This window comes from Micrasema longulum, unplaced genomic scaffold, assembly GCF_059751315.1.
Source record: "Micrasema longulum isolate JH-2025_06_02 unplaced genomic scaffold, ASM5975131v1 h1tg001822l, whole genome shotgun sequence".
In the NCBI taxonomy this organism is placed as follows: Eukaryota; Metazoa; Arthropoda; class Insecta; order Trichoptera; family Brachycentridae; genus Micrasema; species Micrasema longulum.
Window position 1 is genome coordinate 204389 of NW_028278996.1, and position 26585 is coordinate 230973.

A 26585-nucleotide genomic window follows, 5' to 3' on the forward strand; every position below is an offset into this window, starting at 1 on the left:
TGCGTATGCAGTTTCTGGACTATTCTTAATTCTATGGTTCGTATGTATCTTTATGAAATTACCTCATAAAATTATAATAAACTTTATCGAATCAATATCAGTTTTCAGAATGAACAAAAATAAACAGAAAAATACAATCCTTTGGTACATGTACATAGTACATATAGAATACAAAATATTTTCAATACTTATCCTGTGGAACATAACAATTTTTCACCAAGGTTGTTTATCGTATTCGCGATCACAATGGAACATCCGTGAACACCTAATATTAAATGTCAAAATATTTAGTAAAAAATAATACAGTATATTGCATTTGCAAAATAGTAAGGAGTATCTTAAACGAAAAAGTGAAAATTAAATTGGAATTACTATGGCAACCGCTTTCCTTGACATTTGGCTCGCCAGCCGCCAGCTAAATGCAATAAATAGCTTGATTAGTAATCAATAAATAAATAAAAATAGCAGTTTTGGAATATTTTCCATATTGACACCGGTGAAATTCAAATGTGTGATTGCACAGCAGAATTATACGTCGCGAAACGTAAATATTTTGACAGCAGAAAAATCTGCTATTTATAAAATCTTCTAAGAGCAACTTTTGTTTTTATGCCCCAATGTCCAGAATGTGTAGATTGGTCAATTCGTCACACAACTTGGAATTCTTTGGGATAGATCTTCCGGCATTTCGTAGATCTCTTCGCGACTAAACAGTGTGGGAAGAAGTTGGATTGGCATGGTTTAGCTCGAAGTCTTTCGTTTTTATGAATTATTGTATACCATTATTGTTTTGCCCTTGTTTGTCTTAGCTACATAGTTTTATGTTCTTTTTATTCAGTTTCTTGTAATTGTGTTTCTTCATGTAACTGTTGTAATTGGCTTAGGCCGTGTAATAAATAAAATTACATTTTATATTAGGTGTTCGCGGATGATCCATTTCGATCGCGAATACGATAAACAACCACGGTAGGAAATTGTTATCAAGTCGCTTATTAGCACGTCGATAGTTATTTGTGATTAAGCTACAGGCTTGAGAAAAATGACTATTTTGCGATCTTACCGGGAATCGAGCCCGCAATTCTCCGTATGTGATGCAAGAGTCTTGTCCATCGCACCGCGAGGACCGCTATTATTGTACATGCTTGTTTATGTTAAGTTATAGAACTAGTCGACCTTAGTCGAGAACAAGGCTTTACCAGAAGATCCTAATATGGCGCAAAATATGCCTCCATCACAGCCGGTAACCGCTGTATCTGTCTGCAAATGTACCAATATGGTCACTCTTTGTCATTTCATAATTAATTTAAGAACTTTATTTCCGTATTTTACCTGGCATTATAAACGTTTTATATTTCGTTGTGTTGTTTCATTGATTTGCGTCAATTTTTTACTCTAGTACACCGCGTTCCGATTTAATAATGTATTAGTGTCTGTCTGTAAACCAAATAAAAATTCAAATTTCGTATGGCACCCCAGAATAATTTATATAATAACTAATTCTCAAAAACTAATTCTTCTAAAACTCCTGCGACTTTGAGTTTCAGCTGTTCTTCCCTCTCCTTGGTGTTCTTCCGGGCAGACGATAAACGGCCGGGATTTCGTGGGCAATGGTATAGGGGATTTTGGAGCTGTCCATTAATGGAACTATTGACGTAATCTCTCCATAATCTATTTACTATGCACTGGGTATCGCAAATCCGTCTAACTTCTTGACTCTAGATTCTGCCTCTTTTGGGTTTCCCTGCGATTGCCTTTAGTACTTTCATCTCTGACGTTCTGGGCAGCTATTTGGTTTTTCTATTTAGTTTTTCTACTTAATATTTCGTATTTTTTATTTTCTCTCTATATTTCCTCGCCTCTGTTGTATACACCATGATTTGGCCTGACACGCGTTTTGTAGATCCGAATTACGTTTCCAATAATCATGTGTTCATTGTACCATACGACATTTCTTAGGCATCCACATGTTTACTAACTGAGATGGATGTGTTCTCATCATCACTATGGCAGCATCATCTGCATGGCATGTAATGTTAATGACCTTATCTCCCTTAGTAGATTCACTACTTTTTTTTATTCTTAAAAGCGTTTTTTTTATATATATTTATTCTTCTTGTGTAAGAAAAGGTTTTTAGCGTATATATTGTTGTGCTATATTTAGTTATAAAGGTGCTAAACTGGCTTTGTTTCTTTGTTGTTCTCAATATGTGTTATTTTCTACATTTAATTGTTACTTATGTCCCAAATTGAGTTGTTGTAACTCCTGGGAATGTAATTTAACGTATTATACTTGTAAAATACTTTATGTTTTATGATTTATAAATAAAATATTTAAAAAAAAAAAAATTGCTACGCACACACAAACAGAAGTTATTCAAGATTTGAATGGACTGTACTTGCCAGTAAATTAATACATTCCGCTCTCTAAACAAAATTCAAACAATAATATTTTGACATTTATGGGAAAACATTTTGGAGGAGGGAACAATTTGTAATATGTATAAAATGTCTATTTTAGCACAACATTTTTTAAATCGATAAGTGTGTTTATAAAACATTCAAAGTTAGAACAAGTAAGAAGGAGTATTTATAAATTTAAACACACATATATGTAGATTGTGCTATCCCATTGAATCATATATAAATTTATTGTATTTTCGCATGTGCATATATATTGTGTATGTATGTGTGTATATATATGTATGTATATGTGTGTATATATGTATGTATGTGTATATGTATGTATTTTTATTTTATTTAAATCTTAAAGTAGGGCACACATATCATACATATTGTTATGTGTGTTCTAATAATAACATTGCAAATATATTTAATTTATAAGTTGTTTATCACATATGTCTTGACCATTATTTTAAATTTTGATATGTTTTTTCTTCATAAATATTTTTTTCCATTTCGTAATACTTTTTAATTGCTTTAAATAAAATTGAATTTTGTGACTTTGCCTTTTTCCTAAATGGAAGTCTAATTTTGTTCTTTTCTCTAGTATTGTATGAAGTATGTATGCTTTATATTTATATATTTAATTGTATTTTTACATTTAATGTAAACTGTATTTTTTTTTCTTATCTTATCTTTTAAGCTATAACTGATTTTTTTATTTCTTCAATATTGTTTTTATTTATAGGAAACATATTCGAAAACCATATTTGCCGCAACAAATCGGTTTCTTAGAACAGGCATTTGCCCATATAGGAACCGGTTGCAACATTAGACGTACTAATATTTCTGGCTTGCCGACCCTTCATATACTGAGCCTACTCCTAGTACAAGCAGAATTTGCCAGAGTGTTTTTTGTGCCATTTTTGTAACATTGTATGTATAAACTAATAAATGAATAATGAAAATGAATAATAATGATTAAACAAAAAAAAATGTAGAGAAGACTGGATTTCACCCCCTTGGGAGGCATTAATATTAACAAATTACAATTTGGACTAACTAAAATATTGTAATAAAACCAACTGATCCAAGAAGAAGTTTAAAAATTGGCTTGTTTTTTTTAGGCTTGCCTAGTATGTGAAATATTTTCGACACTTGTGCAATAATATTTACACACGTGTCCATCCTCATTCCAATATAACACCCACTCACCCACCCTCTCACTCACTTACACTCACACAAACACACTAGTATGTATTGTACGTGTATTTAATGTATTTCTGTGGATATCTGTCATTGGTTTTATTCTCAGTATATTTTATTTGTTATATTTTTTTACATGTATTACTGTTGATATCCCCAATAAATAAAATAAATCTCAAAATCAGATGAACCTCTTCACAACAATAAAGGTTTCAGCTCTTTAACTTCACTAAAATCAAAAAACGAAAGAATTTAAGAAATATGGACGTTCAAACATAGGCAAAATGGTGAATGTTACACAGTTTGCAATATGGCCACTTAAACCAGCCAATGACAAGTCAGCCCATAAGTCAGGGCATAAGCCCTGTGAATGCCTAGACTTCTATATTCTGTTCTCTAAGGTATTCTTCATCCTTGTTGTAATTTGTTAAAAAAAAGTACATAATATAATTACACAAAATGAGAAGAGTTTTATTTTTAATGTTAAAAAATAATAATATGCGTAGATTTATTTTATAATTGAAATTTTATTACGGGTAGGCTGAAAGAATAGAACGACGTTTTTTTCTTTACGGCTACGCGCAGTGAATTTTAATGCCACTTTGACGTTATTACGTAGGTAGGTACCAGTGGCGAATGGTGATTTTATTTACAGGTAAGCTATAAAAAAATATATATTTGTGCCTACATAGGAGGTACATAATAAAATGAAAGTAATATATCCCATAAATTGATATTTTTCTGTGGTTTTCTGTGATACAACAACTCTCGTCCATGAAATCAACTCAAACGATACAACTTCGTGATATATTATAGTATATAGATATATTATCCATTACTTTAATACATAACTCATTAAAAAATAAATGAAAAATACCACAATGAATTCAGTCGATATTAGATATTCAATTGAAATGTCAACTGGCCGTATTGTTCTAGCAATTAATAGAGCTAAAAACGGCCGCGTGGAGCGCTATATGTCCTGCAATATAACGCATGAAAGTAATTATGGTCTTATGTTAAAAGTACTATCTTAAATAAAAATAGTCCTTAAGAAATCATGTTTGAAATACTGTTTTCTAAATCAAGAATCTTTAAATAATTTGTGTAATCTGCAAGTTTAATCTAGGAGTAAAAACCCACACTGGGGTTAAGACATTCAAAATATAGTATACTTATTTGTATAAAAAAATAAGCTGGAATAATTGGCTAGTTTCTTAGCTCACCTCGGGCGCTGGGCGCGCTTTATTAAAATTTATATTTATATTAGGATAAAAATACAAATGGTGGAAACGATTAAAAATAAATGGTAATTATTTATTTGTTTTTCGGTAAATAAAGTTACAATAGAAAATAAAACATTATTGTGGTTAGTCAAATATAAAGGTAAGCTGCGCATAATCGCTTCTATACACGGTTCGCCCCTGGTAGCTTGTTGCTGCTTTCGTTCACAGCTTGTCTAGACCTAACAGCTGATCGTAACCAGGAAAAGAAGCAGCCAGGTAATCGCAGGTACTTGGATTTACGTTGTAAACGTGTTACCTTGAATGAAACACCTTTTATGCAATCGAACGCTATGACGTTGGCGTTTCTTGTTCGCTAAAGGTATTTGATAGTCAAAAAATGATCGTAATTTGTATCATGGACCGAAATTTAAACTGACCGACATTTTACTCATAATGCTTTCTTAAAAAAACATTCGCGTTTTTTTTTTTTTTTTTCTTTATTAGGGCCTACTACCAAAACTTGATAACATCGGCCAAAAACAAGTTACATTTATAAACATAAACAGACAGGAATAACAATATAGATACAAACAAAAGACAAGAAAATATTTATTATTTACATTTAAGTCAAGATTGAAATGTCACTATCTAAATATTTAAACTGTTCCTTTATCCTTCTTCTTTCCTTCCCATCCCCTCTCCTCTCTTCATAGTATAGTGTTATTTTAATATACATATTTATTTTTGTTAATCTTTGCTTTTAATTTTTGTATAAAATTGTAAGTTTCAATATGTCCATGTATTTATAATTTTCTCAAACTGAACGGTTTGGGTAGGTAGGAAGAAATTACCTTAAGGCAATATGCCCGCCCTTATATGTATATTTATTGTATATGTATATAAAGTGTCAAATAAATAAATAAATAAATAAGAAAAATATAAGTACAAGAATAACATCAAAATATCGATTGTAATAATAAACACATATCCAAACCAATAAAAATTTCAACATAAATTGAAATAGGCACTAACAGAAAAACCCACCGAAACCTGATAGTGCCTTTTTAACAGAAAATAGAAACTTACAGTAAAATTAGAAGGAAGATAGAACTTAATAACTAGAAAAATTACAACAAAGTAATCAAAATATTAACAAACTTAATCTTATATTAATGATAAATTATAACTATTAAAATTAAAATTAAAAATTAAACGTCGGAAGTAATAATGACAAAATATTTTACATAAACCTAAAAATGTAAGATAAATTTATTGTAAAAAAACAAAGAATTAATTTAAATTCGCGTTATATTCGGGGTTAAAACGATTATTCTTTTTTAAAAAAAAAAAGATAATCTGAATATTTTTTTCTATGTCGGTACTTTTTCCGTTTTTAAAAATTATTTATCACATTTGTATGCCGTACGTCCGAAGACGGCAGATAAAACTGGACACGATTTATCAAAAAAACAACTAACTATTATGCTTTTTGTTCAATATACATAACAAACATAGAAAGGATTGAAAATGTTCAACGAAAATTTTTAAAATGCCTAGATTATAAAACCAATAAAACGCTTTGTACTTACAGCCAATCTGCCAAACAAAATGGATTTTTTACCCTTGAAATAGACGCACAGTATCTGAATTATGCTATTTACATAAATTATTAAATAATAAAGTAGACTCTTTTAACCTACTCTCCAAAATTAATCTTTATGTCCCCTTTCGTGTGACAAGAAATAAGTATTTATTCCATCTGCCAGTCTGTAGAACTAACTATGCACAACACTCTTTCCTCTATCGTTCTTGCTTTAACTATAATGTTTTTTTTAATCTATTGATATATTTTACACACCCCTTAATTTATTTAAAAATAAATTAAGACTTATTCTTTCTGGCTGCGATACGATCCCACTTACTATTTAATGATGTACCCTCCTGAACACTTACTCCCACACTAATACACATAAACACACATCTACACTTACAAATACACATATACACATCCTTTTGTTGTAACACAATTTAATAATATGTATGATTTTTATTTAGAAACATTGCTGGTCTGTCTTTAAACTGTATTTAAAAAAACAAATTATTATATCATTGTCGACTGTTTGTTCCTTTTAAATAAATAAATATATTTCTATATTCAACACGCCCCCTTAATTTATTAAAAAATAAATTAAGACCCATTCTTTCTGGCTGCGATGCGATCCCACTTGCTATTTAATGATGCTCACACTTACACACACCTAAACACTCTCTCCACAAATACACACAAACACACCTCTATACTTGCTCTCATACAAATACACATAAACACACCCTTTTGTTGTACCACAGTTTAATATGTACTCGTATGATTTTTATTTAGAAACTTCGCTGGTCTGTCTTTAAACCGTATCTTTTTATGTTATTATATCATTGTCGACTGTTTGTTTCTGTAAAATAATTAAATAATAAATAAACAAAACAATAGAGTCACGCTAATTGTAAATATCTATAATGTGTAAAAAAATCACTACTCTGGCGCCGTATCTAGGGAGAAAATATGTTTCTATGAAGAAAAGTTCTTTCAATGTCTGAAGATTCCTTAGTTATTTTATTTTCAAATTTTTATTTAACTCCGGCTTGTAAACGTATCAATTTCGATACAAATAATGATAACTTTTATTTTTTCGTGAAGTAATTGTTGTGTAATTTGAGTAAATCATAACACGTACCCTAGATATTCAACGAACACAAACCTGTTTAATTTATTCTGTATTTTATTCGAGCAAAAAATACATGAATTTATTACATACTTGTACAAGTATAATGTTCCTACATAATCGATAATGAGGAACATCGAATTCATTGTACATATTTTTCAATATATTTTAAAGAATACTAAATATAAAATTGTGTACTAAATAAATTTGAGTCACTGGGCAGTGGTCGGCAAACTCATTAGTCAAAAGAACCAAAGTTTTTTTTAAATATAATAAATCTGGCATATACCAATTAAATTATAATGATTGCGATTCAATCTACATTGGAAAAACAATAAGAAACTTTAATATTAGAGTAAAAGAACACTTAAGGTGCTTGAATAATAATATTTTTTTCTGAACTCACAAACCATCTGATAGAAAAGAATCATAACTTCAATAAAGACACTGGATTAAAAGTACTTCATGTTGAAAATAAAATATTCAAAATCGGGTTGTGGTCCTGTGGCTAGTGTGTCGGACTCGCGGACCGAAGGTCCATGGTTCGAATACTACTCTACCCTAACTTGATTCCCATGTTCTAATAGTAAGTTATTTACAACTCGTTGAAAATGGCCCTCAAAATTAAATATTTGGGTAAATTATTAGAACGCAAATATTTATTAAAAAATAAATTTAAATATATTAGACAACTTAGAAATCTTAGAAATGAAAAAAGCAATACATAATTTTAAACAATTAATTGTTAACCAAATAAACAATATTTCTTTTAGTCTACTTCTGTCTAGTTTCGAAAATATTTATATCAAATTACCACCCTTTAAAGGAAAAAAAGACTTGATTTATTGGCTCCACGTATAGTATTTAGTAAACATGATAAAAAAAGGAATCAATTCATTAGTTACGTAAACTTTGACGAAGAAGCTTGTTTGCTTTGAAACCGGTCGGTGGAAAACAAATCAAAGTTGTTTTATTTATTAATTAAGATTTTCTTTGAGAGCCAAATTCATTAATCTATCAAACTGTTTCTTCTGTAATGGCGACGTACTAAGGTTATTATTAAGATAATAGAGTACGTGTATAAGCAGTTGAAAATATACATTTAAATTAGAAATTCTTTAACAATTTAAATGCGATGATAAAAAGCTTTAGCTAAAATTGTGATGAAAATATTAATCATTGAAACATTTCTTCTGGAAACGTCTGCGCACAAAGCGGTTGTTGTTGAATGATGCAATGGTAAAGAAGTATCTCGTGATTAATTTTTATTCTTAAAAAAACATTTTGTCCCATCTGCATCATTGAAACAATTTTATCGAGTTTAATATGATGCTTTTCCATGCATTTAATGATAGCATTTGCAATATTCTCGCCGCGTGTTGGAACTTTCAGTGGCAATAATCCTTAAATTTTTTCTTTAGAGACAGTAGACGAAACAAATCGAATGAAGGTGAAAATTGCGCCGCGGTCAAGTGATTTAAGAGCCGCATGTGGCTCGCGAGCCGCAGTTTGCCGACCTCTGCACTAGGGTGACCCGTTCAAAGGAAAAAATGTACTGCTCAATGACAAATAACTATCGACGTGCTAATAAGCGACGTGATAACCATTTCTCACCGTGGATGTTTATCGTTTACGCGATCATAATGTTAGTGTATATGAGGCGGACTTATCTCCGCTCGATTTCCTTATTCAGGATTTTTAGCTGAAAGCAACCATCGAGTCACTGTATTCTTCAGGTGGGACACAGAACGGCCTGTTTAAGTACGGAAAAAACTGTCTGAAACGTCATAAAAAAATAAAATAAATACACGTCACAAAAACGCAGAAAAACATTACATGAAAATGTTCGACGCTACGAGAAATTACTTAAAAAAACGTTTTCTTACGCGTGGTAGAAATTAGAGCATTAAAATTATACGACGCAGTTTCTTGAAAACGTATAAAAAAAAAAAAGATTTTAATCAAAACCGACTACTTTGAACGACGTTATTAATTCTCCCGAACCCACCAATGATAGTGTTGTAATAGATTTCCGGTTTACGGGAAGCCCATTCACCAATCAGCAGAACTTGCCGAGAGAACTTGTGAAGTCACACGCGGAGTAATTTCGAAATTACATAACATAACGGTGATAATACGATACTTAAAAATACATTTTTTTTAATTAGCTAAGTTTGATAGTCTACATTTTTAAAACCACTGAACTTCCTCTCATTTAAAAACTATATTTAGAGTTGCATTGTTCATTAACATAATCATCATCGTAATAATATCTATGCAGGTCTACCAATGAACAAAATGACTCGCCTACAATCTGTATTGAATGCCGCAGCGAGACTTATTTTCGGAATCTCTAAGTTCAGTCATATCACTCCACTACTTCGGGAACTACACTGGCTACGTTTTCCACAGAGGGTCGAATACAAACTCTGTTGGCTTATGTATAAGTCACTGCACAAATCGGCTCCGGAATATCTAAGGGAACTATGCATTCCAGATGAACTAGCTGACAGGCGTCTCACGCTTAGATCAGCTACGTCTACGGCGAGAGGAAAAGTTATTATACTTCTACGCAAACAGCGCACTAAATTTGGTGAACGCGCATTTGCGGTCGCAGGCCCTATGGCATGGAATGCTCTCCCAGCAGAGGTGCGAGGCTGTGAAAGTGAAGTGATGTTTCGGAAAAAACTTAAAACCCACTTGTTCTCTAAATCATTTGAATAAATCCGTAGCACGTGATAACAAAATAAATTATTTTAATTAAATTACAAATTTAAAAGCTTCAATTAAATTAACTTAGCAATAGAATCGCCATGTAAAGCGCCCTTGAGATATTTTATTACGAAAATGGCGCTATATAAGTTATCCATAATAATAATAATAATAATATGTCTCTGAATACACCTTACTTTAAGGTCACCTAATTTAATAATTACGGGAGATATTGAAAAAAATCTACGTAGATTAATTAGAAAGAACTTTTATTTGGAATTAAAACGTAAAAAAACAATTTTAAAAATTAATCAGAGCATTCTAGGCACTAACTATCGCGATGTCCCATGCACATAGCACGCCGCGCGCTTTTATTACTGTATGAGAGACGTGTGTTTATAAATCTGGGATTAAAAACGTTAAGAGCCTCCAAAAATATCCGAGCAAAAACTCGGTAAATCACGCGATTTGTTGATTCATAAAAATGAATAATTCTTTGTTTACAATCTTATCTTTATTGTTTAGGCGGTAATCTGATATAAAAGATAATTAATAGCAGACATAAGCATATTTTTAGAAAGAAAAAATAGGTCACATCGACTTTTTGTTCCTATAACGTAGATTTAGTAGAATTTTTGAATTAGCTAACTAACTAACTAACCATCACGCCATTTCCCCGGAGGGGTAGGCAGAGAGGATAGAACGCCACACCACTCTGTCCTGGCACACTTCCTTTGCTTCCTTCACATTCATACATCTTCTCATGCACGCACGTCGATTATTCCGACTTTTCACATGACCACTTTCAAGAATTTGTTGTACTTGATCATGCCATATCTTTCTCGGCCTTCCTCGACTTCTACAACCAGACACATTCGCATCATAAATCTTTTTAGCCGTTCTTTCATCATTCATTCGCTCCACATGACCGAACCATCGTAAAAGACCTTTCTTAATTTTGTCGATAATGCTTAACTCAGCCTTGCATTCTGCTCTAATTTTTGAATTACCTTATGAATTAGCCTAAAAATGATTAACAAGTTACAACAGGGATGGAGAATACCTTAAATAAGGGATTATAGTCATTGGCTGGTTTAAGTGGCCAATTCACCCTTTTGCCTATGTTTGAACATCCATATTTCTTCAATTGTTCCATTTGTTGATTTCAGTGAAGTTAGAGAGCCACGTGATAAAGGTTTCAGCTCTTTTACTTCACAAAAGTCAACAGATGGAAGAGTTGAGGAAATGTGGATGTTCAAACATGGGCAGAACGGTGAATGTTACACAGTGTGAAAAGTGGCCACTTAAACCAGCTCTCTGTTGAAATCAATTTAAATAAAAAAACTTACTATCATAATTATAATATTGAGTTTTGTAAAGGAGTAGCAATTTTACACATCTAAACGGGTGACAGGTCTACTCAAAAGTGATGCCTAGGAGTAAATTTTTTGATCTATCTTCTTCAAAATGGTCGAAACTACTTAAAAATGACAAAATTAGTACAGTGTAATAAAGACTGTTATTAGTTATATCAAATGCATTCTCATATAAGAGATATACCATGTAGTTATTCTACACCTGAGCCCCGCTTGCACTGGGAAGTTTACATTAATCTTCAATTATATCTACAAAATAAAATTTAGTTTTCTGTATGAAAAGCAGAATTTGCATACAGGTTTTTTTTCTAAACGTGTTCAATTATAGGTTACCGATGAAGATACTTTAAATGCTCAAGAACGTATATTCATTTTCGTATGCAAATATCAGTTTTTCTTTATAGACAATTTAACTTTTAACTTCCCATTGTAATCGAGGCCCCGGGCCCGTATCACAATGGTAAGTTAACCGTTTTCGTCAATTGTATCTACATAGCAAATTTAATTTTTCTGTATGAAAAATATAATCTGTATACAATTAAATTAAATTAAATTAAACTCAAAACACTATATTTTACTTTATGTAACTCAATTATAACTTATGGCATAAAAGGATAGAGAGGCACTAATAAATATTCAAACCTCTCGAATCCGCTCAAAAATCAAAAAAATAAATAATTTTAAAGAAGCCCTTCAGGTACCCCATCAACAAGTTATTTGAGGAATTTGAGAACTTAGATATAAGGCAATTATGTATTTTTAAAATAATAATGTTTGTCAAAACAAATTATTCTACCAAATCCCAAAAGGAACACTCCCACACTACCAGAAGTTAAATTAGAGGATGGGTCATGGGGTCTATCACAAACTCTGAATTCGGGCAAAGAAATTTCAGGTTTCTGGGCCCCAACATATTCGATGTGTTACCCAAACATTGCAAAACCATGACCCGGATTCAATTTAATAAATTTGTAAAAAAATTGTTATTGGGTTTAGGTCGAGAAAAGTCGGTAAATTTACTCAAAATACATTTTTAAATAATAAATTAATATTGTATAACTGTAGAGTAAATTAACTAATAGGTAGTAGTGTTAATGTTTATTTTTGCATAAAAATGTCTGCCTTAAAACAGGTTGTACCTAGTTAGGCAGACTAGACATGATTCAGATAAATCTATTACCTATGTTTGTATGTAGTAGATAAAGTAATTGTTATTTTTGTTAATAAACTATGATTATTACTACAATTATTATTAATGCTTTTTGTCTAAACATGTTCCTTTTCAGGTTACCGACGAAGATACTTTAAATTTTCATAAAAATATACATATTTTCGTAAATAAATTTCGATTTTATTTATGGGGGGAAGACAAGTCTGCTAATACCCCATTGTAATCGGGGCTCTGGACAATTTTTTACAGTCATGGGGCCAAAACCATGGATGAGTGTTTCTGACTCTGATCGATACTCTCAGGTTGAAATTTTGAAAAGGAATACGAGTGGAGATAAGTCCGCCTTGTAGTGTAGTGGTTGGCGTGTTTGCCTATCATACTTGAGGTCCTGGGTTCGATTCCCGGCAGAACGGACGTGAAATATTTAGTTGTTTTTAGACTGACAGCTGAAGCGTAGGACTGAATACCCTACCTTCCATCTAGTAAAAATGATCGAGATGCGCTGCAATTAGAGTATCAATGCAGTGCCCTATGCACCCACTACGTGTACGGATAGGGATATAATGATGAGAATTTTTCATTATTTTGTTTATTTTTCTGTTTCTTCTGTTATTTGTTTTTTCATTCAAATTATAGTACCTACTAATTACTTTGACTTGTTTTAATTTATATGTTTATTTATATGTGACAGCAAAAAAGGCAGAAACAAATCAAATCTTGCGTAATAAACAAATTTAATAAAAGGTAGTATTTTATTTTTTAAATTATTTTGAATTAAATGATGAAAAATATTAATAAGGAAAACTCTATAATAAAATCCGGACTCCGTAGTTTAGTGGTGAAGACGCTTGATTCACGCACGGAAGGTTCCGAGATCGATTCCCGACACAAAAATTAAAATTGCGATTTCTCTCTCGATGCAAAAAAATAATAATAAATAAACGGGTTGTGGTCCCGTGGCTAGTGTTGCGGACTCACGGATCAGAGGTCCGAGGTTCGAACCCCACTCTACCTCAACTTGATTCCCATTTTCTAATAGTGAGTTATTTACAACTCGTTGAAAATAGTCCCGAAAATCTAAATATTTGGGTAAGTAATGGGAAAGCAAATATGTCCTTTAAAAAAAAAAGTGTAAAATCAAAAGAGAAAGAAAAATGGTGTCATTTAATTAGCTAGAAATGTATATTTGATAATAAAAAATATTGCAATAAGTAATTAAAATGATTTTTTATTTGACGCTTTTAGGTTATTTAAATAATATTTTTTGGGTAGGTACTTACCTAAATTGTTATTTTCCTGCGCGTCCTCACACCTTCCCACTACTCTGATGATGGCCCTGCCCGCTAGTCTTGTGCAGATCATCATGGCTCCCATGCGAGGGTCCACTTCCGTATTGTTAGCCTGGCTAGTTATGTCATTTCCAAATTGCGTCGGGGGCTTCATTTCGCCTCTTTCAAAAGAAAACTCTTCAAAAACAAAAGAAAATCACTGACGTCTGACAGTTTTTTCGTAAAATATACGGAAAAGCGCGAATGTCTGAATCCAAAATCACAGAGCAGTTCACTTTTCGAGTGCAGCTTATTTGAAAATTGAATGCGTTTGTTTTCGCTTTCTCGCAGTGTCACGCACAAATAAGTTAAACAATTTGAATATTTTTTTCACAAACGCACAATAATTGTTTACTGCCAAATCAGTCACGCACTGTTTTCACGGAAGCGTTTTTGCCGTTTTGTTTTGTACACAATGCGCACTTTCTCCGTTGGCCGCGAACTGGCGTACGTTTTTCGAACAGCTGTCAAACGTCAAATGCGGGAAAACGCCGAGCAGGCTGGCTTTATACGTTCGCTAGAAGAGGGAGATGGAATCCTGCGCGCGCACAACAGCTTCATACATTTTGATGCGGAAGACAAAGATTCCGTCTGAAAGGCAAGGTAAAAACAACATTAATTTGCGAGTATTTTTAGACCGGCACGTGGCTTTGTTTTGTTTTTCTTTTTGCGCGCGAAATGTGCGTCTGTATTTTGTTCAACTCGTAAACATAGCGGGCAAACATGTCTCAATTATAATGTACTCAAGTTGATACCGATATATTATTGCGTACATATAAAAAGAGAAATAATTTCGAATTTCACGCAATAATTTTATCTGGGTACATATTTATTTATAAATCATATAAAACAAAGTACTTTTACTTTTAATTGCTTTTAATATATCATGAAATTTTTTTGTTTTTTCATTATGTATTTTTTAATTTAGTACTTCTTTTATTTGGCATGTTATGTATTACTCCTATTTCTTACTACAGTACCTATAGAGTGAGTTTCTAGAAAATATATTTAAATTATCAATTTAATTATGTTTATATTTATATATTAATTTTCTATTGCTTTCAATGATACTATTATTATTATTTTAATACTACTATATTTTATTACTATTTTGTTGATTTTAATGATACCATTATTGTGTATATTTGATTATGTAGTCGGCCTCGTGGCGTAATGGTCAGGGCGTTTGCCAAGAGGTCTCGGGTTCAATTCCCGACATGGTTGACATGAAATATTTATTTAAAAGGGTGTTTTCACGCCCGAATATTTCGTAGTCGCGGGACTGGTACCTGAAGCGTAAGACTGATCATATTATCTTCATGTAACAAAAAATGATCAAGGTACGCTGCGATTGGTGTACCAATGCAGTACCCTATGCACCATTAGGTGCGGAAAGAGAATGAGGATGATGAATATGTATATATCTAAATTTGAAAAATTTATATTTCAATATTTATAACTGATTATCTTTTTGCATTGTATTCTTTAGAATTGAATTATTTATTACTTATACCTTGTTTTTCTAGATTGTTATTCTATTGCATCACATGTCATTAAAATTTAACTCAATTAATTTTTCTAAATATTTTTATTGTTAATTATTATGGCTTGACACGGGCATAGCCTTTAGGCTTTTTAAAGCCTTAATAAGTTCATTCATATTTAAACGAGTGTAATTTTGAATGAATAAATAAATAAATAAAGTATAATCTAATGTTCCGATCCGCCGGTTGCGAAATAATAATGTGATGTTCCTTGATCAGCACAGTACAAACTATGACTTGCATGCACCAATGTCCCGATTTTATTTCAATTATGCTTGTATGTTTAATAATAAATTAATAAATAATATACGTGAATTAGATTTTCAGAACTTATATATATAACTCAATTCGGGACTTTAATAATAGTAACAATTTTTTTAAAAGCACATATTCAGAACAACAAAGAAGCTAATCAAGTTTAACACTACTACTAATACTAGTATCACGCCATTTCTCCGTAGGGATAGGCGGAGAGAATGGACCGTCACACACGTCTATCCTGGCATACATTTCTAGCTTCTTCCACATTCATTCATACTGTCATACATGCCCTTCGGTTCTGTCGGCTTTCGACAAGACCAGACTTGAGATTTTGATTTATCTGATCATGCAGCGTCTTACGTGGTCGTCCTTGTCTCACGTTGCTGTTCATTTTTGCCATATATACTTGTTTTACCATTCTTTTGTCGTCCATTCGTTCTACGTGGCCAAACCATCTCAGAGACCCTTTTTTAATCTTATCAATTATACCCGACTCAGATTTACACTCTCGCCTGATTTTATTATTCGTAACGCTGTCATACTTTGATTTCCCACACATTTATTTATTTATACTTTTACAATTTTGTTTTTTTTTTTAAATACAGAATAACTGGGGTGTCCCGTGCCGAGGGAAACATTTTACAATAAGTGTTAATCTAATTAACATAATTATCATCGTAAACATAAAAAGCAAAATAAACTAAAATAATTATAAAAAACATTCGTCTAAGAAATCGCATTTCAACCGCGTTCACTCGGCTTTCATCCTTCCTTTGCCAGTTCCATGTTTCACTACCATACATAAGTGTTAGGACTAAAACTCCGTTGTGCACTGCCAGCTTCTTTAGCTTCGATTGACATATTTTTATTAGCAATTTCTGTGCTTAGTGCGCTGTTCATTTTGTTGCCTGAATTCACTCTCCTTTCACCATCTTTTTCTACTCTTCCATATCTTGAAAACATGCTTTTCAGATACACAAATTCTCAAGACATTCGTTGTTTACATTTATTATGCAGTCAGTAACCTCACTTCCCCTTAACTTTCCTAACTATTTATGTAGCACTAACTATGCAGAACACTCTTTCCTCTATCGTTCTTGATCTAACTATAATGTTTTTTTTTCATCTATTGATAAATATTCCATACCCCTTAATTTATTTTAAAATAAATTAAGACTTATTATTTCTGGCTGCGATACGATCCCACTTACTATTTAATGATGCACACTCCTGAAAACTTACTCCCACACTAATACACATAAACACACATCTACACTTACTCTCATACAAATACACATAAACACATCCTTTTGTTGTAACAATATTTAATAATATGTATGATTTTTATTTAGAAACTTTGCTGGTCTGTCTTTAAACTGTATTTTTTTTAAAAATGTCATTATTTCATTGTCGACTGTTTGTTTCTTTAAAATAAATATTTAAAAAAATATATACATCACAACAATATATAGGTCAAAAAACTTTTCTTACACTAACAAAATAAATATTTAAAAACGCTTCCAATAACGGAGGAAGTGGTAAATCTAGGACTTGGGGAGATAAGGTCGTTGACATCGCATACCACGTAGACGGTGCAACTAACCAGCCAATGACAGGTCATACATAAGTTGTGTAAATGCCTAGACATCCATATTTCCGTCTCTAAAATGTTATTTATATCTGTTGTAAGATATTAACTGGTATAAAAAAAGAATTATAAAAACGGAAAAGTATTTTTTGTCGCAGCCTAGTATGTAGGTTAAATAATTCAGCCAGATGAATATCATTCACGTCAATAAAGGGGCAGCTCTTTCTTTTACATGCAATAAAAATATTTTTACACAATTCTACACTAGTTTAAATTGGGATAGTTTAGTAGGTCACGAGATAATAAATTGCAATGTAATCTGCTTAAAAATAAGTAGGTACTTACTTCAACTTTGTCGCCTACATTGCACATCTTTTAATTTTAGAAAATAGTTTATCTTCTGGCAATCTTATTTCAGAAAAGTAATAAATTTCTCTCTGCAGAGCGCCTCGTGTTCCAAATGATTATTTTTCAAATATTTAAAAATGAGTGCACGACCATTTTTAGAACAAAATCCATGGCGGTAATCCAAAAATTGTCTATGTTGTGTGGTCATATTTTGTATTTTGTCTGAAGTCGTGCGTCTGCATTTTGAACTTTTTTCGTTTATGAGAGCCAAAATTATTTATTTAACAATCCAATTAGGTATATGAGAATTTGTTTTTCTTATAGTTGACAGGGATTATTGCAATCAATTATTTCCACGTTTAAAATAATGGCCGTCTCAAAACCTACTTGAATTTTGAATGTCGAATAATTTTAACGTCATTAGCAAATGATGTAGTAACTTATATTTACATATAAGTTATTAATTTTAAAAAATACTTGGTACACTTCCACTTATTTATTTTGACCAATTAGCGCTTTCACCCAAATAAATAAGTGGAAGTGTACCAAGTATTTTTTAAATTAATAACTTATACGTAAATATAAGTTATTACATCATTACAGTGGAATTCCATCAAGAATTGTCAATAAATAATTTAAATGAAAGAAAAGTCATTAGCAAAGTTCAAGGTTAAGTCTTGTAGCATTTTTTAGTCGAACAACGCATAAAAGTTGTGAAAATTTACTACCGAAATGGTGACGGTAAAAAAAACCACTTAATTAGGTTGAATTGACCAAACCGTTTTAGTTCGTTTTTTAAACAGTCATTTGACGTTTAATCATCAGTGTGGCCATATATGAAGCTAAGTGTAGTCGCATGCAAAAAATAAAAATCCTTAAATTTAATTCTACTTTGCCCCCGTGATAAGATCCATAATAGCACCCCTGAAGGGTGATTACGATACGCTGAAATTGGAGTACCTATGCAGGGCGCCATATACCACTTGGTGCGCTAGGAAAATGACAATGGTGATTGGTATTGAGTAATGACCCAAAAAAACATTTGTAAACTTGAATCTTTTTTTTAAATCAAAAACTTTGTTCCAAAAACGGAAAAAATTCTAATGTTTGAAGCCTATGTAAAAACTATGTTATATGCAACTACTATGGGGAACAGGAAATCAAAACGATATAAACAGACTACAAAGACAGCAAATTAAAATATTAAAGTTAGTTTATGAAATACTCTTGGGAGTATACTCTAAGCTTGGGAAAGTAATGGCGAAGATAGACCTATGGATGGATATTAGGCTTTCTGCTAACTCAAATATTCATATTTAAATTTGTTCATTTTATTTAAATGCTTATATTATTAATATTTACACGTGTAGGTATATACGATGTACTTTATATCGTCGAACTAATTTTTACAATAATTTAATTTCAGTTTTTATAGTTAATATTTTAAAGTTTATTTAATTTCATATTCTTATTTTTTATTTTTTTATTTATTGTGACTTTACTATAGGTACTTATTGATATACATAAAAAAAACTTATTATTATTACTAGACTTTATTAATATTCTAGCGAAATTCTATTCGATTGGATGAATTGCATCTATTTAAAATTAAATTTTATTAAAATTAATCTCATATTAATTTTAATAAACTGTTTTAATAACAAATAATGAAAACTAAATTTTACGCCAAAAAAATACACGTTTGACAGAGTATAAGCCGTCGAAATAAATAAATAAATATCGTATCCACAAAAAGAGCCTCCATGCATCTCTATGGCCTGCCAACTCCTTTGCGTCCTCCCAAGTCATGTTCTCGTCCCGAAGTTCTGACATAAACTGCCGACGAACAGTCAGCAGTGGACGTCCAGAACGTCGAGAACCTGATGCCTTGTAAAATAGGCAAGTGTGGTTAAGGTTAATATTAAAAAACAATTATAATGAAACAAAACACCTGAATACAGTATAGAAAATATAGATACATCTAATAAAATCAGCAGAAAATAAGGAAATAATAAAGAAGAATTAAATAATAAATTATAACATAGGTAGGCAGCAAATTAACAATAAATAAAGGGTTTTAATATAAAAAGTATTGAAATAACAGAGGCGATGTATCATAGCTCTACCAGCTGAGACAAATTAAATGCATACGCAAAAATTTGCCGGTTGATGCCGCCCGTCAATTAATAAATGCGTTTGTAGTGTCTAGAGTCGATTATTGTAATGGTATCTATGCAGGTCTACCAATGAACAAAATGACTCGCCTACAATCTGCATTAAATGCCGCAGCGAGACTTATTTTCGGAATCTCTAAGTTCAGTCATATCACTCCACTACTTCGGGAACTACACTGGCTACGTTTTCCACAGAGGGTCGAATACAAACTCTGTTGGCTTATGTATAAGTCACTGCACAACTCTGCTCCGAAATATCTAAGGGAACTATGCATTCCAGATGAACTAGCTGACAGGCGTCTCACGCTTAGATCAGCTACGTCTACGGCGAGAGGAAAAGTTTTTATACTTCTACGCAAACAGCGCACTAAATTTAGTGAACGCGCATTTGCGGTCGCAGGCCCTATGGCATGGAATGCTCTCCCAGCAGAGGTGCGAGGCTGTGAAAGTGAAGTGATGTTTCGGAAAAAACTAAAAACCCACTTGTTCTCTAAATCATTTGAATAAATCCGTAGCATGTGACAACAAAATAAATTATTTTAATTAAATTACAAATTTAAAAGCTTCAATTAAATTAATTTAACAATAAAATCACTATGTAAAGCGCCCTTGAGGTATTTTATTACGAAAATGGCGCTATATAAGTTATCCATAATAATAATAATAATAGCATAAACAGTAAAACAAGTATAACACTTGTACATTTTTATAATTTAGAAAAGAAGTGATTAAAAAGTATTGGTATAAAGATAAATTAAATAAATCTATGTTTCCATGTTTGTTAGCTAACATGTGGAACCGTGGAATAGGTGAGTATTTGGCATAGTTTGAACTATGCAAATCAACAGCAAAAGAAGTATTTTGTCTCGTCCCACGCTGTCTCACATAAAAACATATGCTCTAACTAGGGAGCGGACATGGAATGATGATGATGATGATGGTATTTTTTGATTAAATCACGTTGTAAATGACCATCGTGTCTTGAAATCTGGGCGTGCTCAGCGAGATTATTGAAATTGGACACTCGGTATGTCCGTGTGCGTGTGATTGAATTTTTCCCTGACAATGGCGCTATTTCGGCCAACGTTCTAGGAATGAGTTGAGTGTGCAGTGTTACAGTGACCTCTGGCAGCGTGGGAGGACGACGTCTCCTGACTCCTCCTCTCGTGAGTCACCCGCACCAGCTCCAGTCGAGGGTCTGCCTTTCAACTGTCAATGCAAGGCTTGCCAAACTATTTGAGAAATATGGCCGTAAGGAGTCAGAAAGGTTGATGCATGCCGCGGATTGGAGATTCTTACTGGATGTTGAAAATAAAATATTTAAATTAATAATAATTTAAAAAAATTTATACAAATGGCAATCATGAAGTTTCGCATTTTATTAAATAAATTGTCTATGTTTTATGTAGGTATGTATGTGCATGCGCATGGGTGTATGTATATGGTATTTAATAAAATAAAATACTTAAACTTATTAAAAAAGCATTATATCAACTCATTAGTTATCCCGAAGAAAAATTTTTGAAAATGATCCTTGAGATAAAAATAACTTTATTTAATTTAATTTCATATAACTTTGAATTATCTATCCTTACCTCTGTTTTGTATTAATACATTTAACTCCTTAAAAAAGATTCCAGTCTCGAAGATGTCGCGAAAGCGATGAAACCGGTCACTGGGTATTCAAAATTTGTGGATTCTCTGGACACTCGTCTTTTATTTATATAATAAATTACAATGAACTTCCATCAAGAATTTTTACTTACAAAACTTAAATGTTATATATACACATTCATGTACATACATTTATATATATATATATATATATACACATACACATACATGTACATACACATACATATATATATATATATACAGGGTGTTCTTTAAACCCTGTCACATCCGAAACCGCGATGATCAGTATGGGCAAGAATATATATTAGGATATTTAAAAAATATTTAGAACGATGAAAATTTAAAAATAGAAAATATTAAAAAAAAAAAACAAATGGTTACTTACTTCTGCAGGGGAGAAGCGAGAGGGACGCGGCCGTGCGGTTGACAATGTATCAGGCTCCCCCCTCCCCCTCCTCGTTTCACCCCTACAGGAGTAAGCAACCATTTGTTTTTATTTATCTTTTATTTTTTAAGATTTAAGTCCTTCTAAAAATTTATTTTAATATATATATATATATATGTATATTATATTATATATTTATCGAATGCAACATCGTTTGCTAAGAAAAGTAGCATGGATGATTGGCCTCGAGAGGGGAGACTACATTTACGGAGAAATGGAGTCAATGTTCAAAATCTCAAGTCTAAAAAAACGTAGAAATAATATTGACTCCATAATTATGTTTTACTAACTGAATGGCTTCATTGATGTACCATCATTACTGGAACAAGTGGCATTTAATGTTCCAATCCGCCGGTTGCGAAATAATAACGTGCTGTTGCTTGATCAACACAGCACAAACTATGGCTTGCATGCACCAATGTCCCGATTGTGTCGTATTGTACACTCGAGACAAGATCTGGACTTTTTTAGTGTAAGCTTTTATAGATTTGAAAAATCACTAAGATAGACAGGATCTTGTCTTGAAGTAGTATTTTTTTTGTCCTAGCTTTGATGTTTAATTAAACGCGCTTACCGTTACACCACGAGGCCTACAAAATTCAATGTTTGGACAAACTTAAACAGTTGGCAAAGTCAAAATATTTCAACAAACTTAATCATCAATATTTATCTTTTTCTGATGATCCCGTGTGAGAATTTGTTTCGACGTTTCGGCTACCATTGTAGGAGCTATGTTTAAGGTAAACTGTGTGTTTTTGTAGAAAAAATATGTAATTATCTAGAATTAAGAATAGTCCAGAAGGAGCGTAGAATCATATTTGAATACTTCGGACTGTGTCCGAATAACCCCCCACTTTGCCCCACTTTCGCCGCGCGCATACGTGAAGTCACCTCGTAGTGTTGCCAGATTGCGAAAAATATAATCATAACACAAATGTAAGATAAATATTAATTCAAAAAAATCAAGTTGTTAATTTCTCTAAAATGTTATTGTACGAGCGGAAACATTGATTGGCACAACAGAACAGATAAGTAAAGGGTAATTTAATAATAGTAATTCAAGTAATGAACTTCGAACTTAAAAAATAAAATAATTTTTATTTCACATAAAACGGTCAATTTTATGTCATTTGAAATAATATTTGATTTTAAAAGATAATGTAGGTCAAATGTCCACCACAGCATTGTTTGATCCGAGAGGTCCAATTTTCGTTAGTTCTCTCATTAGATTAGCAAAGTATAGTAAAAAAATTGACTCAATTTTGTCAATTTTGCCAGGGCAACACTGTCAAATGTCAATTTTGTTTTCTTTGACCATTTGACAGATTGAAAAATAATTCAATTTTTAAGAAATTTGTTAAAATAAAACAAAATAATTGTAATTTTTATTAAAAGTAAGTAATATCATATCGTTATAAGTAATTACATGTCATATTAATGACAAAAATATTTAATTTTAATAAAATAAACTTTAGATGTCTGTCTTCTCATTCCTTTCTATATTTTTGGGAATATAATTTCCATGTCACAAGTGATTCCATTTTTACTTTAACATTTGACAGCTCACTTAAAAGTCGCTAGAATTTATTTGTCGCTAAAAAAATAAAAAAGTCGTGTTCAATGTCAAAATGTCGCTTTATCTAGCAACAAAGTCGCTAAATTGGCAACACTGCGTAAAAGAAACAGTAAATCGTGGGAGTCGATTAGGATAAAGGAGGGGGTAATTTTGTTTATGGTGGGGTAGGTTATTATATGAACTTTGATACTGAGGGCCTAATTTACATTCCAATATTTACCACAATATTTTACACTCGGAACTGTTTTCTAAAAACTTCAAATTCTACCACAAATCATAAATTTATGTTTATGTATTGTAATATTTTTTTATTTTTAGTACCTACCTATTAATTAATAATATGCATGATTCCACTTTCCATTATGTTGTATCCCAACTCAACACAGGGCTCTTGGCCTCGTAGATTTAGGGGCATGTTGTTATTTTTTATTATATATTTTTTTTATTAATCAAAAACATACAAAAAATTAAAATACAAATTATCAAGTCCTACTTAAATGCATAAAATGCAGTTCGTCAGCCGGTGCTTATAGTTAAGTTCTAATATATATATATACATAATCTTTTTTCTTAAATTCTTTAACATAAAAAAAGTTCTTACTCTTAAAAAAAATTAAAAAATATGTATTCCATGTGCATCGGAAATATGTTACAAGAATAAAAAAAAATTGTCCAAATAAAAAAGTAAAACACAAAAAAATTCAACATAAAAAAGCAACAATATTTTGAATTTGTCAAAATTTTTGTAGACAATGACTGTATTCAACTCCCTGGGGAGCTGTTTATATTGATATATTACAACAGAGATGAAGAACTTTTAAGAGAAGGCAATATAGAAGTCTAGGCATCTACAGGGCTTATTACCTGTCAATGGCTGATTTAAGTGGCCACTTTACACACTGTGTAACATTCACCATTTTGCCCATATTTGAACAACTATAATTCCGTCAATTCTTTCATCTGTTAATGTTTGTGAAGTTAAATAGCTAAAACCTTTATTTATGCGGGTAAGATTCATCTAATTGAATTTTTTCACCTACATACTAGGCAACGCCTGAAAATGTAAATTTTCAATTTTTATACTTCTTTATGGACCAGGTGGATTTATCAACAAGTGTGTAAAGTGGCCACTTAAACCAGCCATTGGCAGGTCATAAGCCCTATAGATGCCTAGACTTCTATATTACCTTCTCTTAAATGTTCTTCATCTCTGTTGTAATTCGTTAATAAAAAAGCACGTTTTAAAATTCAGATTTTAGGCACACGTCTTTCTCTTGAGCCTGATAGGTTTTTTGTTTTTTTTTATATTTGATGGGAGCATAAATTTTTGGTATATTGTTCTCTAGTGTTCTTTTCACGTATTTATTATTGAATTTAGGGAGAGTTAGTCCATCTACACTAGTGAACCGAGTATTATATACATGCTCCAATTTATTTCTATATTCGGATAGAGACGCATGCTGAGAAACCAGCTTGGACCATAATAAAGCTCTAAAGCTAGGGTTTCCTAGGACAGCGGTGCCCGTATCTTAACGGCCGGAGTGAACAGTGATGCGGTGGACAGCCGTCGTAACGTCGACTAGAGAGTGGTTTCCTAAGAAAACGGTGCTAAATGGTGTTGATAACACCGTTTTCCTAGGAAACCATTTCTCTAGTCGACGTTACGACGGCTGTCCACCGAATCACCGTTCTTTACGGCCGTTAAGATACGGCACCGCTGTCTTAGGAAACCCTAGCTTAACGGATGAAATATTTATACATTTATTCAATAAGTATATAGGAATATCGTGTCGGGAATATCTGACAGTACAATATGTAGCTTTGTATGAATAAATAAATATTATAAATGTTTAAAGCATTAACTTTGTGGTCAAACATTTAAACTAATCTTTACTTACATTAGTTGATAAATAAATAAATAAAATCACGAACACCACAAAATAATCAAATCGATTGAATCATTCAAGCCATAAATATAATCGGTTAATTTCCTATAAATAACGTCAAATGGAGGATCACATTTTCTCTTTGTATAAGCAAGGTCGCTTGAAGGCTATTTTGAATTGTGCTATCCGGCGATGCAAATTCGTACAAAGGAGATGTCTTTAGTACGTATGTATATACATTAAAACGTAATTCATTTCAAACTCCTTTCCTAACGTTAAATCATTGTTGGCGCCAAAAATAATTGCCGCGGAAATATAAAGACAATTAATTTAGAATATGGAACGAGCAGCTGCATTTTCTCTCTAATATTATTGACTCCAATGCCTGCGAATGTGGAGGCATTGGAGGTTTTAATCACATTTTTTTACATGTTCTTTAATGACTGGGAGAAAAAAAATATTTGATATTTTACTTATGTTTTTATAACATTTCCAATTCATTTATCTCAATTTTTTTCTTGTACAAATTGTTTATTGATCAATTATGTTTATATTTTTTTATGTTCAAACCGTTCCCTATTATGATTTGTAATATTTTAATTTATTAAATAAACAAAACACGAGTGATACTTTAATCCACAAATTTGGAATCTCGAAGATGTCGCGAAAGCGATGAAACTGGTCATTGGATATTCCAAATTTGTGGATTAAAGTATCACTCATCTTTTATTTATATAATAAATTACAATGAACTTCCATCAAGAATTTTCACTTACAAACTTATTTGTAATAATTATGTATAAATTAACAAATTACAATAGGGATGGAGAATACCTTAAATAAGGGAATATGGAAGTCTAGGCATTTACAGGGCTTATGACCTGTCATTGGCTGGTTTAAGTGGCCACTTTACACACTGTGTAACATTTACCATTTTGCCTATGTTAGATCATCCATATTTCTTCAATTCTTCCATTTGTTGATTTTAGTGG

The 26585-nt window shown here is 31.8% G+C and overlaps 1 protein-coding gene across 1 annotated transcript in view; it reads right to left on the reverse strand.

Annotated features, from left to right (window-relative positions):
- Window positions 1-14616, reverse strand: part of Sclp (leucine rich repeat containing protein 20 sclp) — a 37138-nt gene extending 22522 nt beyond the window's left edge. Inside the window, exon 1 of the mRNA XM_088238050.1 lies at window positions 14089-14616. Coding sequence (XP_088094176.1) covers window positions 14089-14251 — 163 coding nt within the window. The 5' untranslated portion in view covers window positions 14252-14616. The remainder of the gene's footprint in view (window positions 1-14088) is intronic.
- Window positions 14617-26585: the final 11969 nt, after the last annotated feature.